This window comes from Suncus etruscus, chromosome 12 (assembly GCF_024139225.1).
Source record: "Suncus etruscus isolate mSunEtr1 chromosome 12, mSunEtr1.pri.cur, whole genome shotgun sequence".
NCBI classification, from domain to species: Eukaryota; Metazoa; Chordata; class Mammalia; order Eulipotyphla; family Soricidae; genus Suncus; species Suncus etruscus.
In genome coordinates, this window is record NC_064859.1 from 74,776,593 (window position 1) to 74,792,790 (window position 16,198).

Sequence of the window (16,198 nt, forward strand, 5' to 3'; positions counted from 1 at the left end):
CCCAGCTGTGCTCAGGACTTACTCCTGGCTCTGCACTTTGGGATTACTCCTGGCAGAGCTTTGGGAACCATGTGGGATTCCAGGGATTGAACCCATATTGGCTGCATGCCAGGCAAGTGCTTACTCACCGTACTATCTTTCAGGCTCTAGAAGACATAGCTAAAGCAGTGACCTGTTGTTGGGAGAAATATATAGGATGCTTTGAGTTCATTTTTCCTGAATTGATCCAGAGACCTGCCCGACACTTCACAAGAGAAATACCGTAGATTTGTGAACCTTAAGCAGTGTCTATCTTTTGAAGAAATACATATTTTCTTAAAGGATATTAAAATTAAAAAAAGAAAAATATTTTGAAGAGTAATGCTATTATAGTGAGATATGTTACAACTCCTGTACATGAATTTCCCCTGTACAGGTTTCTGATTTCTTCCTGGACTCCTCGGGCTCCACTACATTTCTTCAGGGGAGACTGGGTGCTGTCTAGACTGATTCATCCTTAGGCTCTAGGACTTGCTAGGGTCATAGTGGGGGCACTTCAGTCTGACTGCTGACATACAGTATCACATGGAGGTAATGACTCAGTAAATTGTGGATACATATTAACATCAAGAAACAAAAGTTTTAACGTGATCAATATGCCATAGATCCCATATGTAAAATGATATTAAACAAATACATAGTTTTATAGTAATATGAATACTGAATTAGAGCAATGAATGAAAACCTCACTGGGTTTTTCCTATAATGCTTTCCTATTAATAATCCTTTTTATCTTTAGTCTTCGTAAGACACCATTTTAGTTTATTGGGGGGGGGGTGTCACAAGTGTGATGCCCAGAACTTACTCTTCACTCTACACTCAGGAGCTATTCCTGATGGTGCTCAGGGAACCATATAGGTTGCCATCAATTGAACCTAGGTAGGCACATAGAAGGCAAAGGCTCTCCCTACTGTACTATATGACTCCAACCTCTAAAACACCATTTTAGACAATATTTACTTTAATTCTCAACGTTAAGCCAGCTAAAAAGTTAGATAAGTCACGTTTTTATTTGAAATCATAGCTAAATAAATATTCAAGTGCTGAAAAGTTGAAAACCAGATCAATGTCAGCCCAGTTCTAGCAGCAATGAAGACTTTAAGGTGAATAATTTGATAGCCTTCCTTAACAGTTAACCATCTTTGTCATTTTTTATGTTTTATTTTTCCCTTACAATTTTCTTATTTAAAGAAATCTTGAGACTGAAGCAATAATACAACAGGTAAGGCCTTTGCCTTGCCTTTGGGTGTAGCCCAAAAAAGCAAACAAAAAGCAAAATTAAATCTAACGTGATCTTTTTAGATATATGGTATAGGTACAATCTCCATTTCTCATTCTTTACTCTTCTTTATTTTTTCTCTCACCATTTCCCAAACTGACATACTTTAGATTTTCTTTTTATTTTTTACTTTTTATGGGGGGCGGAGTGAGGGAGCTACACCTGGTAACACTCTGGTTACTCCTGGCTCTGTTCTCAGAAATCACTCCTGACAGACTTGGGAGACCATATGGGATGCTGGGGTTCAAGCCCAGGTCAGATACATGCAAGGCAAACACTCTTGTGCTCTCGCTCTGGCCCATGCTTTAGATTTTCATTCGTTTGTTTTCATCTGTTTGGGTGTGTGAGAACAATATTGTTTTTCCGGTGTTTTCTTATTTAGGGCCACACCTGGAAGTGATTAGAGCTTACTCCTGGCTCTGCACTCAAGGATGATTTGTGGCGGGCCTCAGGAAACCATAGGTGGCGCTAGGGACTGAGCCCAGGTCGGCCATATGCAAGAAAGTTCCCTACCCACTGTACTATCTATCATTCAGGTTCTAGTTTCCTGTTTTATTTACTGCTATATCTTAAAGGCTATAAAAAGGGGTGGAAATATAGTACTTCATAAGTTTTATTAAATGAGTACATACTAAGTTTTTTGGGAATACCTAGCAATTTACTCAGAATATACGATCACCTGTGTGTGAGACATTAGAATAAGATGGTGAGCAAATAGGCAGAGACCTTTGGTGACTTTTACTTCCAGTCACAGGCATCTAGTATATACTGTTCGGAGGATCAAGGAAGGCCTCCTTAAAGACGTAATTTCAAAGATGCAGAGCAGCAGCTACTGCAGTGAGCAGAACAATGTCTGCAAGCCTGCTAGAGAAATGGTGAACTGTTCTTGGACATATTTCATCTCTTTAGTCAGAAACAGGAGGATTCACTAGGTAATTAAGTACTTTCTATATGTAAATGCAGAAAATAAAAGACACTTTTGGGTGCATCATCCTTAAAAATATGTGAGAAACAGCATGTGCCTAACAGTCTTACCTAGTCTTTGAAATAGCATTTTCTTTTTTTTTACACCCCCTGAAATAAATTCATAACTATCTCTTATTAAAAAATACAGATTTGTTGAAGAGGACCATATTCCTTACATAAATGCTTTTGAACATTTTCCAGAAAAGATGAAATTATATGGGCGTGACAAAGGAATCTTTGCTATAGAGGTAAGTTATTTTTCTCTTCACTTTGTCATACTAATGAGGCTTACCAGCAATATAGTGATCCATATTATTTGTCTGTGTGATGTGTGTATTGAAAACTCTTGTATGTTGTTGCTACTGTTAGATGTTTTATAGACTTTTAATTCCAATTAAAATGGTTTTTTATTTGCACACATTGAGCCAGAAAGAAATGATGGTTGGAAAAAAATAAGTAAAGGACCAGAGAGGGCACTGCCTTGCACCTGGGTCTGACCTGGGTTCAGTCTCCATCACTCATATGGTCCCTTGAGCACCATTAGGAGTAAGCACCACCAGTGTGGCCCAATAACAAAACACAGGAAAGAAAAAATAGGTAAATAAGCTTGTCACATACTATATAACACAACACCTGAGGATATTATATTCTTTTTTTTTTTTTTTTTTTTTGGTTTTTGGGCCACACCCGTTTGACGCTCAGGGGTTACTCCTGGCTAAGCGCTCAGAAATCGCCCCTGGCTTGGGGGGACCATATGGGACGCCGGGGGATCGAACCGCGGTCCTTCCTTGGCTAGCGCTTGCAAGGCAGACACCTTACCTCCAGCGCCACCTACCCGGCCCCGGATATTATATTCTTGATTTTTTAAAGAATTATTATTTGGGGGCCAGAGAGATAGCATGGAGGTAAGGCATTTGCCTTGCATGCAAAAGGATGGTGGTTCGGGGCTGGAGAGAGAGCATGGAGGTAAGGCGTTTGCCTTGCATGCAGAAGGACGGTGGTTCGAATCTCGGCATCCCATATGGTCCTCCCAAGCCTGTCAGGGGTGATTTCTGAGCATAGAGCCAGGAGTAGCCCCTGAGCCCTGATGGGTGTGACCCAAAAACCAAAAAAAAAAAAAAAAAAGACAGAATCCAAATATTTGGGGCCGGCGAGGTGGCGCTAGAGGTAAGGTGTCTGCCTTGCAAGCGCTCGCCAAGGAAAGGACCACGGTTCGATCCCCCGGCAGGGGGATTCCTGGCGCTTAGCCAGGAATAATCCCTGAGCATCAAACGGTGTGGCCCGAAAAAACCAAAAAAAAAAAAAAAAAAACCAACAACACCACCACCAAAAGGATGGTGGTTTGAATTCCGGCATCTCATATGGTCCCCACGCCTGCCAGGAGCGATTTCTGAGCAAAGAGCTAGGAGTAACCCCTGAGCAGTGCCAGGTGTGACCCCCCAAAAAAAATTATTTGGGAGGAGGGCATGTTATATTGATTCCTAGGTATTTGATGTAAAAACATCTATTTTATTTATTTATTATTTATTATAAAAATACACTATTTTATTTATTTATTTTGTTTGTTTGTTTTTTGGGGCCACACCTGGCAATGCTCAGGGGTTATTCCTGGCTGTCTGCTCAGAAATAGCTCCTGGCAGGCACAGGGGACTATATGGGACACCGGGATTCGAACCAACTACCTTTGGTCCTGGATCGGCTGCTTGCAAGGCAAACACTGCTGTGCTATCTCTCCAGGCCCTTATTTATTTTTGCTTTTTGGGCCACACCTAGTGATGCTCAGAGATTACTCATGGCTATGTGATCAGAATATGCTCCTGGCTTGGGGGACCATATGGGATGCCAGGGGATCAAACCATGGTCCATCCTAGGTTAGCACATGCAAGGCAAACGCCCTACTGCTGTGCCACCACTCCAGTCCCTATATTGTTTTATTATTTCTAAAGAGTTCTTTCATAGAATATACGGGGTCTTTTATATATATTACGTATTATATATTATTTCATTAGAGATAGTGATAGTTTATTATTTTTACATTTTTTATTTTTAGACAGTATCACTTTCCTTTACATCCTTGAGTGTATATTGATAAAATTTACAATAGATGGCTTTATATGTTTAACTAATTTCATTATTTGTATTTCTTTATATATTTTCTATTGATTGGTTTTCTCCTAGTTATGTGTCATATTTTTTGATACTTTGCATATCTTTACGTTTTAATTGGATGCAGATGTGAATTTTATGGTGTTGAACTTTTTCTGGAATATAATTAACTTGGAGATCAGTTTGGTCGATTATAGCCTGTTTTTTGACCTTCTATAAAATAGCTGCCCAGGGATATTGCGGAACTTATTTGGTCCCATCGGCTACTGATGCCTGCCTGTCTTTCATAGACTCTACCCCATGTTCCCAGTATATTCTGTCCATTCTGGCTTTAGACCTTTTGAGATCAGGGACTTCTTTTTTAGTGCTGATGTCTAGTTTTCTCTCAGACTTGAATAGATCATTCCTCAGGCAAGACTTGGAAGGACCTGTTTGGGAGTGTCTGGAGTCCTCTCTTATCCTGCTGGTTACCTGCCTACAAATTATATAACCATCTCAGTAGCTCCAGGAACTCCAGCCTGTCTCCTACTCAGCAGGACCACTGAGCTGTCTCACTCCTTGCTCCTTGCACTGCTACTTGGAAATTGCCCTCAGGCTGTAAGCTGGGGCCACTGGTTTCTCTCAAGGATTTAAGTCCCGTGAGCTTCCTGTTATCTGATGCCTGAACTGTTTTTTCTTTTTTTCTTTGATTACTTATTGTGAGACATCAATTCCTTTAGTACTAAATACTTTAGGCAGGAACAGAAGGGTCCCATATGCTAATTACTAGACATTTATTATTTTTTTAAATTTATTAAAAGAAAATGTATCACATAGTTGACATAACTGATCATAATACATTTGTTTCAGGATGACAGTGAAATTATTAAAAAATAGAAAGAAAATAGAGAAATTAAAAAAAGAGATGGAAAAAGGGGAGAGAGTTCATTAGCAGTTTTATTTGTGGAAATTATTGTATCACCAATAAAGTCGTTACAATAACCAAAGGTTTAGTACTTTCCCCCTTTTTTCCTTTAGAGATGGACAATACCAAAAATAGAAAAAAGATGTGTGTGTGGTGTGTGTATGTGGGGGGCAGATGTCGTTTGCATAGGCATTGGGAAGGAATTGGGAAGAAAGACCTTTGGCCTAAAAAACAGGGAGATCTTACCCTCAAAGTATTTTGACATAAGAATAACTCCAGGCATTCTAGGCTCCAGGCATACTAGGTTGTCCAACCCCCTAGTCATCCTTGGTGGTCAGTTCTTCAGTCTCACAGTTGTTGCTGTCAGATAACTGTAGTTATAGATCCTGGTTTCTATATAGGTCCGGATGGTGTGTAGTGTCTTCTGGCTCGTCTCATCATCAGTTAGCATTGCAGAGAATCCTGCCCTAAAGCAGACTATTGCTGTTGCCTGGTTGTCAGAGTGTCATAAGAACTGTCTTTGGAGTAAACCAGTGCCATGGTGGTAGCGGGGCCTTCCTTCCTTGGTAGAATTTATATTACTGGTGCTGATGTAGGAAGTCAGGTTTGTTCCCGTAAGTGGTATCCATGGTTTAGGGGTGAATAGTCAATAGACATTTATTATTAAGCAATATCCAGAACCTTTTTAGTCGAGTGTTCCCTAAACAATTCTTCTTTCAAGTGCCTCATTCTATCTTATTGTTCATTAATACTTGGCATTTAAATAATACAGTTTTATTAATGAAAATTGTTACAATTCCCATCTTGTCTGAAAAATTTCCTTCAACTGAAAAAAAAAATTTCCTTGAACTGGACCATGTTTTTGGAGGCTCGTGGATATAGGCATTTATTTACACAAAATATTTTTCTAAGTGATTATCTCTTTTGTTGACTGTTTTCAAGTCAGTCTAAATGAGAGTCAAGGTTAAAAAGAAAAGTAATTTTGTATAGAAGCCTTTGGTAGAAAGTATTGCATAATAATTAATAAATTATGTCTTGGTATAAACACATAGTACACTGCCTTGTCACTTACCATGCAGAGCTTTTTAAAAAATAGTTTTTCTTCTAAAATAACTTTGGATGATAGGAAATTTGCAAAAATAAAAATAGTAAAAGAATATCTATATGTCTGCTCAGGTTTAACTATTGTTAACATTTTTTTTGGGGGGGTCACACCCATTTGATGCTCATTTGATTACTCCTGGCTAAGCACTCAAAAATTGCCCCTGGCTTGGGGGGACCATATGGGACGCCAGGGGATCGAACCTCGGTCCTTCCTTGGCTAGTGCTTGCAAGGCAGACACCTTACCTCTAGCACCACCTCACCGGCCCCTATTGTTAACATTTTTATCTCATTTGTTTTATATTGTACTATTCTCCTTGGAGATTGATCAATCAATCTCCTTGTTTATCAATCTATTGATCTATGTATGCAATTCTATTTTGGATCATAGATGCTAATTTTATTTTGGAGCATATTATGTTCCAGAACCCCTAAATATTTGTTCTATTTAATTTTTACTTGTTTATTAGATGCACCTGGTGGTTTTTGGAATAATTTGGTTGTGTGCTAAGGGAAATACTTAAGAGACCATGCTATGGGGCCAGAGAGATAGCATGGAGGTAGCGCGTTAGCCTTGCATGCACAAGGACAGTGGTTCGAATCCAGGCATCCCATATGGCCCCTCGAGCCTGCCAGGGGCGATTTCTGAACATAGAGCCAGGAGTAACCCCTGAACGCTGCTGGGTATGACCCAAAAAACAAAAAAAAACAAAACAGAAAAAGAGACCAGGCTATACTAGGGAATAATACAAGCCTCTCACATATAAAACCTATGCTTAACCAATTGAGCTATGGTATGTCTTTGCACAACTCCTAACTGTAATATACCATTTTTATCCTTTTTGTTTTGGGGCTATGTCCAGCTGTACTCAGGCTTTACTCCTAAAGGATTACTCCTGGTCATGCTCAGGGAACCTTGTGGATAGCTGGGGATTGAATCCAGGACATTGTGTGCAATGCAAACACCTACCTGCTGTACCCTTTCTCCAGCCCCAAAATTATTTCTTTTTGTATAGTTTTGTGTATGATAAATACCTTTTTTTTTTTTTTGAGGAGGGGTTGTTTTTTTTATTTGAGGGTCACGCCCAACTATGCTTAGAAGTTATTCCTGGCTCTACACTCAGGAATTACTCCTGGCAGTGTTCTGGGTGAGGGTAGGAGGATCCATTTGAGATGTCAGAGATTAAAACCAGGTTAAGGACATACCAGGCAAGAGCCTTATCCTCTGCACTATCACTCCAGCCCTGATAAAACCTTTTTTCTTTTTGGTTTTTGGCTTTTGGGCTACACCCAGTGGTGCTCAGGGATTACTCCTGGCTCTGCACTCAGAAATCACTCCTGGCAGGCTTGAGGGATCATAGGGAATCCTGGGGTTCAAATTCGGGATGGCCACATGCAGGGCAAACACTTTCCCCATTGTGCTATCACCCCAGCCTCTAAAGCTATATTTTTGGTTTTTGTTTTGTTTTTTGTTTTTTGGCCACATCCGGTGATGCTCAGGGGTTACTCCTGGCTATGCACGCAGAAATCACTCCTGGCTTGGGGGAACATATGGGACACCAGGAGATCGACCTGAGGTCCATCCTAGGCTAGTGCATGCAAGGCAGACGCCTTACAGTCTCAAGCTATTTTTTAAAAGTAAATTTATAGGACTAAAGAGATAATACAGTGGATAAAGGCACTTGCTTTTGGTATGTGTCTGGTCTAGATTCAGTCCCTGGCAACCCATATGGTCCCCTGAACCTGCCAGGAGCGATTTCTGAGCATAGAGACAGGAGTAACCCCTGAGCACTGCTGGGTGTGACCTAGAAACCAATAATAATAATAATAATAATAATAATAATAATAATAATAATAATAATAATAAAAGAAAGGCAGAAGCAGAGAGATAGTACAAAGGTAAGGTGCTTGCCTTACACACTGTCAACCCAAGTTTGCAGTTGATCACCTGAGCACTGCACATAGATAGAATTTCTAAAACAGAACAATAAAAGGCAATATATGATACCTGGTGTTGTGTGTGTGTGTGTGTGTTACATACTCTGTTAGGGGTGTGTCAGTATCACTCCAGAATAACCAATGTGTGAGTTAATCTTCTCAACTAATTTGTACTGGCCACTGATGTACTGAATCATAGTGAAATACTCCTATGTGGAGTTTGCATCAATGATACTTCTTTTAGGAGATTAATTGACTAAGTGTATTTATTTCACTAAGTGAATTCAGCTGAGTTCACTAACTTCTCTTATTCACTAAGTGAGACAAATGATTTAATTTGGTTTTCTGTGATTTACTTTGATCCTGAGCTAGTAACTTAGAGCCTAGCATATTCTACACAGGTCATTCCTCACATGAGCTTTCAGAAGAATGGGGTCTCAATTTTATGCTCTAAAGAAAGGCCAACATTGACAAAGGTAGATCTGCTGGTTACATTTCCAAGTCAAAGAGAAATTATTTTGGAATGATCTACTTTAATAATATTTTGGGGTATATATATATATATATATATATATATATATATATATGAAATTGGGACACAGCTGTTAACCAATAGTAGTTCTTTGTCAAACAGATAGAGCTTAGTGAGGAAGACTGCAAAAGGCTTTCCCCAGCTCTGAATCTGAAGCCAAAACCATGTACCGTTGCCTGTTCAGTTGGCAAGACCTCATTGGCCATCAATTTATAAATTTGTATTTGTTTATAAGATTTGCCTTTGTCTGAGTACGCTTATCTGTTTCTTTTTTTTTTTTTTTTTTTTTTTTTTTTTGGTTTTTGGGCCACACCCGGCAGTGCTCAGGGGTTACTCCTGGCTGTCTGCTCAGAAATAGCTCCTGGCAGGCACGGGGGACCATATGGGACACCGGGATTTGAACCAACCACCTTTGGTCCTGGATCGGCTGTTTGCAAGGCAAATGCCGCTGTGCTATCTCTCCGGGCCATGCTTATCTGTTTCTAAAATGGTCTTAGCCCCAGAACCAAGACTTTATTTCATAGAATGTGGTCACCACAGAATTACCAACACTAAACTTGAAGCATAAAAATATTTTTTGTTATTACCGGATTGATTTAGCACTATTAAGATAATTCCAGCAGATTAAAATGGCAAGGTGAACTTCTCTATGAATCATAACATGCTTGGAATTCATTTGATCCCTCATAAGTCATATATCACAATGCTTCGTCATTACTTATGACATTAATTTTATTCTTTCTTAATGTTCCTTTGTAGTAGAAAGTCTTGTTTTTTAAGTTTGGATTAACAGGTGCATGCACAGCATTGGTTTTTCCTCAGTGGAAGCTTTGCTTTAGAACAAGAATAAGGGCGAGGCAGTGTCCTCTTTTTTCTTTTTCTTTTTTTTTTTTCAGAGCTAAGCAGGAAGTTCACCTCTGACAGGGTATTGTAATCAGGTTTATCACAGCGCCTGCTGTTGTGTAACAGAAACTCTAGCTTGTCCTTACCTGTCTTCAGACATTGCTTCATGAAGGAAAATAAACTCACTGGAATATTTGTGAAATTCAATCAAATGCTTTCCCAAGCACTCTGTTCTTAATGCATGCTCGAACAATTGTTAATGCTATGTGGACTTTTTAACGAACATATTAACCTTGTGGTGTATTTTACCACTATAACTAATGGCTCTGTGACGCTGGAAGCCCAGTGCACAGCACTCATTATACCTTTCAGACACATCTTCAGCCATATCTAGTAATGGTCCCCATTTACTTATAGTTACCATCCTCTTTTTTTTTTTTTTCTCTTGAAAAAGGAGGAAGATTTGGGATTTCTTGAAATGACTGTTTAATTGACAGGGAGCTTTTCTTCATTGTATGCCTGGTCTGTGTTCACAAAAGTGCATTCACTATTCCATAGTATGTTGAAACTTTTAAATGGAAACGGCTTTTCATGAACAAAGAGAGCATTTTTCTTCTGTCTTTCCATGTCTTAACTTTCTCCGCTAAGTCTTGGCTTCTTCAGCAGCTGTACCTCCACCAGAAATGACAAAAGGTGTGATTGTTCTAGAAGATGGAGATGAAGATAATGGTCGTGGAGCTTTTGTGTGTGTGGGCTGCTGGGGACTGTTTTTCTTCTGTGTTTGTTTTTATTTCAGAAAATTACGCACAAACCTTAGGAGAACTGACTAGAGAACACAAAAGGTATGAGAGAGAGAGACAGAGAGGATGGGGGAGGGAGAGAGAGAGAGAAAAGAGAAGAGAAGAGGAGAGGAGAGGAGAGGAGAGGGGGAGGAGGGAGGGGAGGGGGAGGAGGGAGGGGAGGGGAGGGGAGGGGAGGGAGGGAGGGAGGGAGGGGAGGGGAGGGGAGGGGAGGGGAGAGGGAGGGGAGGGGAGGGGAGGGAGGGGAGGGGAGGGGAGGGGAGGGGAGGGGAGGGGAGGGGAGGGGAGGGGGAGGGGAGGGGAGGGGAGGGGAGGAGAGGAGAGGAAGAGAGGAGAGGAGAGGAGAGAGAGAGATCATTCTTTTTTCCAAGCAGTCCTTAAGAGTTTGAGTTTTCCTGCTATTGCTTCTACTTAAAATCAGAGCTCAGGAGAGAAGAAAAGTGTACAAGTTTTTAGCTTTCATATATCCAGCCATTTCCCTTTATGAGTTGGGATTTCTGATTCTAGGTAGATAGCCTTTAAATCCTGTTTACCTATTTAACTAGGAAGCAGTCTCCTCATTACCTCACTGCCTCAGCCTTTCTTCCTCTTCATTCATTCTTTATTGCCTTCTTTCTCCCCTCCTTTCCCCCCTTTTCTTTCATTTTTTTCTTCTCTTTCTTTCTTTCTTTCTTTCTTTCTTTCTTTCTTTCTTTCTTTCTTTCTTTCTTTCTTTCCTTTCTTTTCTCTTATCCTTTCTTTCTTTTCTTCTTCCTTTCTTTCCTTCCCCTTTCCTTCCTTCCTTCCTTCCTTCCTTCCTTCCTTCCTTCCTTCCTTCCTTCCTTCCTTCCTTCCTTCCTTCCTCCTTCCTTCCTTCCTTCCTTCTTTTTTCTTTCTTTTCTTTCTTCTTTTTTCTTTTTTTCTTTCTTTTTCTTTTCTTCTTCTTTCTTTCTTTCTTTCTTTCTTTCTTTCTTTCTTTCTTTCTTTCTTTCTTTCTTTCTTTCTTTCTTTCTTTCTTTCTTTCTTTCTTTCTTTCTTTGTCTTTCCTCTCCTTCACCTCTCCTTCCCCTCCACTTTCCTCTCCCCTTTTCGCTTCTCTGGGGGTTGGCACTCACATATGCAAACCACTTATTCTACAGCTGAATTACATCCCCAACTTCTTCTTTATTTTCTTATTTTAAATTCTGAACCATGGTGCCAATTCAAATATTTGCTTCTAACAAAAAAAAAATCACTGTCCATATGATGAAAGTATGAAATCTAACCCCTTTCAGGGGCACCATTCATATTCAAATTACCAAAAGTAAAATATAATAATGATGATGATATTTTGATTGAGCCAAAGTATTAGTTCTAGACATAACTGCCCTTATTTTAGACACTATTTATTCTTCTATTAACATACAGACAGTAGGAATCCATCTGTCTTTTCAGCCTTGATATTTGTTAGTGTATTTTAAACTCTTCATACCCATTTCTAACCGGGTCATATGTAATGTACATATTGTTCTAGCTAGTCCTTTGACGATGTTTCTAAATCCTTTCAAGAATGAGTCATTTCATCATCCATCACTAGACTCAGCAAAAAGGAACAAAAAAGAAACTGGAACTTCAGTCCAGAGTACCGCTCCAGTATTTGAATGTTGATCAGCAACATTCTGACGATGTCTCCCAATGAATAAAAAGAAAAGATGAAATGCTGGTTCAGCCAAACCTGTTGTGTGGCACTTTGCCACGATGATTCATTTTGCCTTGGTGTAATCTTACACCCTCGTGAAACCAGGTTCCTCTTGGTTATAAGGAGGGGAAAAAAAAACCTTCCAGATCTGCCAGTTTTTTTTAAGCGCCGCCGAAGGAAGGTCTTAGTAAAATCAAGTTATAATCCACAGAGACTTCAAACTTTACTCTAGTTTTTTTTTTTTTCACCATCTTACTCTCTAGGCCACATGTAGCTCCTGAGAACATTTGTGCAATCTTTGTTAGAATAATTATCTGATAGGCCTAAAATCTGCCTAAAAGAAATGAAGGCAAGTGTAATGATGATAATAGGTGTTCAGATTCCCTCACTTCTGCTCCTCCCTTCCAGGAGTACTACTGCCAGACCTGAATAGAATCCAGCTGAAGTTTTCTTTTGCTCCTGGTCTCCTGCAATTTGTTACCCATCCAATTTGTGGACACACTTCTCTGTTTAGCTTGTGATGTGAAATTATCTTGGGGTCTCTTTCAGGCTTCAGGAAAATGGGACTTGGAAATCTCTGTGTTGATTTTTCTTTTGTTTGTTTGTTTAAGAATATTTCAGGGGAAAATAGGGCCCGGAGAGATAGCACAACGGTGTTTGCCTTGCAAGCAGCCGATCCAGAACCAAAGGTGGTTGGTTAGAATCCCGGTGTCCCATATGGTCCCCCGTGCCTGCCAGGAGCTATTACTGAGCAGACAGCCAGGAGTAACCCCTGAGCACTGTCAGGTGTGGCCCAAAAACCAAAAAAAGAAAAAGAAAAAGAATATTCTAGGGGAAAATAAAAAATATCCTAGGAAGGAGCTGGACAGATAGTATGGTAGTTTGCTTTATAGTTCCTGGCACCACATATAGTCCCCGCAAACCTCACCAGGAATGATCCCTAATCACAGCTATGAGTATGTGGTGTTCCCCTTAAAAAATTAAAAAAAAAAAACTGCTAGAATAAAAATTGAATTTAAAAAGTTTTATCATTTAAAAAATCCTAGAGAGGGGCCAGAGTGATAGCATAGCAGCAGGGCATTTGCCTTGCATGTGGCCAACCCAAGATGGACCCAGGTTAGATTCCTGGCATCCTATATGGTGCCCCGACCATGCCAGGAGCAATTTCTGAGCACAGAGCTAGGAGTAACTTCTGAGTGCTGCCGTGTGTGGCCCAAAAAAACAAAAGAAGAAAAAAATACTAGAGAAATGGTTTAAATTGCAGATTTTTAACTCAGTATCAAAGACTGATTCATTAAGTCAAGTGGGATCTCGGAATCTATACTTGTTTTGTTTTGTTTTGTTTTTGTTTTTGGGCCACACCCAGCGGTGCTCAGAGGTTACTCCTGACTGTCTGCTCAGAAATAGCTCCTGGCAGGCACAGGGGACCATATGGGACACCGGGATTCGAACCAACCACCTTTGGTCCTGGATCGGCTGCTTGCAAGGCAAACGCCGCTGTGCTATCTCTCCGGGCCCTCGGAATCTATACTTTGAACAAGTCGTTTGGTGGTAATGCTATTGAAGATGGAACTTCAAGCAGTAGACTAGTTTATCTCTCTGTCACTTTCTTTTATTATTCCTTGTTCACAATATTTTGTTCACAAAAGAATCAAGGTAGAATTGGACTACTTAGATGACCAAATGGTAGGCACAAAGCAAAATGTTATTATATCTTACTAACCTGCAGGATTTTAAACAGGATTCTAATAGCCCTCTTCTTTTACTTTATACATTAGAGATCCCATACACCTGGAGCAAGTCCAGTGCTCAGGGCTGCTCTTGATATGATGCTGGGGACATTGCAGTTTGGGGGAATCAAACCGGGGGCATCAGAGACATGCTCCAGCCCTATAGGCTGGCTCCTCAGTCCCAAGAATCTCATCAAAGTTGGAACCTAATTTCCTTCTGGAGTAAGAACAATTAGTCAAAGCCAAAAAATGTTTCACTGCTATCTTTTCCTCTGAAACATTGCTAAGTAACAGTGTTTCCGGTTTTCTATAGAAGGTCAGATTCTTTTCAGGACTAGCATTGCAGGCCCCAAACTGGCCTGGTTCAGTTGGCCTTGGAGCACTTGTGTAAGTGTGTGGGGTCATTCTAGAACAAACCGTGTAGGAACAGTTAGGCCACCATTTGAAGTGACGTTGAAAGGGAAAGTTAGCATGCTGATTCTTTTGATGATATTCCTTGGGACAGAAATGTGTGTTCTCAGATATTGTCTCATTGGAAAATGCTAATACAAGATCATATTAGGACCATTAAACAGTAAGAAGCATAATTTTGCACGAAGACCCTGAGTGAGAGTTAGATAGATAGATAGATAGATAGATAGATAGATAGATAGATATAGATAGATAGATAGATAGATAGATACATATATTTGCACACATATACATATACATACATGATGTTCTTCAGTATATTTTGCCTTCTGGGAAGGGCAGATTCTTATATTGGTATTATATATTTAATAACTGCAATTTAGTAACTCCTTGCAATATAGGTTTTTGTTGCTAAGCTATATTATTACAAAGCTCTTTTGTATAACATAAAAGTGTGAGAAAGTAGAATGTATTTAATCTTTCACTTTTTATTCTAATAACGATCTAATATGCTAGGGGGGTTTCCTTTAGACATGTGCTATTTGGGTTTCTTTTTCATACTTAAAATAATGTGCATTGAAATATACTTATTGGGGCCGGAGAGATAGCATGGAGGTAAGGCATTTGCCTTTCATGCAGAAGGTCATCGGTTGGAATTCCGGTGTCCCATATGGTCCCCCATGCCTGCCAGGAGCAATTTCTGAGCATGGAGCCAGGAGTAACCCCTGAGCACTGCCGGGTGTGACCCAAAAACCACAAAAAAAAAAAAGAAAGAAAGAAAGAAAGAAAGAAATATACTGGGCCCGGAAAGATAGCACAGCGGCGTTTGCCTTGCAAGCAGCCAATCCAGGACCAAAGGTGGTTGGTTCGAATCCCAGTGTCCCATATGGTCCCCCGTGCCTGCCGGGAGCTATTTCTGAGCAGACAGCCCGGAGTAACCCCTGAGCACCACCGGGTGTGGCCCAAAAACCAAAAAAAAAAAAGAAAAAAAAGAAATATACTTATCATAGGGCCAGGGAAATAGTTTAAAGGCCTATTGCATTTGCTTAGCATGTGGGAGGCATGTGTTTAGTCCCTGGCACCCATAGTCCCCTGAGCACTGCTGGGAGTGGTTCCAAAACAGAACAGAATGGGTACATAATACAAAAGAGCCAAGCAATTTTTAGTGTGCAGTTTAGTGGAATTATGTACATTCATATCATGTGTTCTTCGCAACTATCCATTTCCCAATTGCTCTTCGTCTTCCATCTTCCAAATGGAAACTGCACCCATTCAACCACTAACTCCTCATTTCCCCACACCCACTCTCAAGTCTGTCATTTCACATAGCACAGTATAGTCAAGATTTATCCAGGTGTCAGGATTGTATTTTTTAAGATTGGATCATAGTGGCCCGGAGAGATAGCACAGCGGCGTTTGCCTTGCAAGCAGCCGATCCAGGACCAAAGGTGGTTGGTTCGAATCCCGGTGTCCCATATGGTCCCCCATGCCTGCCAGGAGCTATTTCTGAGCAGACAGCCAGGAGTAACCCCTGAGCACCGCCGGGTGTGACCCAAAAACCAAAAAAAAAAAAAAAAGATTGGATCATAGTTTATTGAATATAAATGTCACACTTTGTACTTTTTGTTTTTGTTTTTGGGCCACACCTGGTGATGCTCAGGGTTACTCCTGGTCCGCACTTAGAAATTGCTCCTGGCAAGCTCGGGGGACCATATGGGATGCCAAGACTTGAACCATCGTCCGTTCAAATCAGCTGTGTGCAAGGCAAATGCCCTACCGCTGTGCTATCTCTCTGGCTGCCAGGAGTAATTTTTTGAGCATAGAACCAGGAGTGATGCCTGAGCATGACCGGGGGTGGCCCAAAAATAAACAAACAAAAAGAATGTTTACA

General features: G+C 40.4%; 1 protein-coding gene across 1 annotated transcript in view; it reads left to right on the forward strand.

The window, feature by feature from the left end:
* The window catches only part of TAF1B (TATA-box binding protein associated factor, RNA polymerase I subunit B), a 70,442-nt gene that overhangs the window by 35,734 nt on the left and 18,510 nt on the right, over positions 1-16,198 (forward strand). The window contains exon 8 of the mRNA XM_049784519.1: positions 2,433-2,532. Coding sequence (XP_049640476.1) covers positions 2,433-2,532 — 100 coding nt within the window. The remainder of the gene's footprint in view (positions 1-2,432; positions 2,533-16,198) is intronic.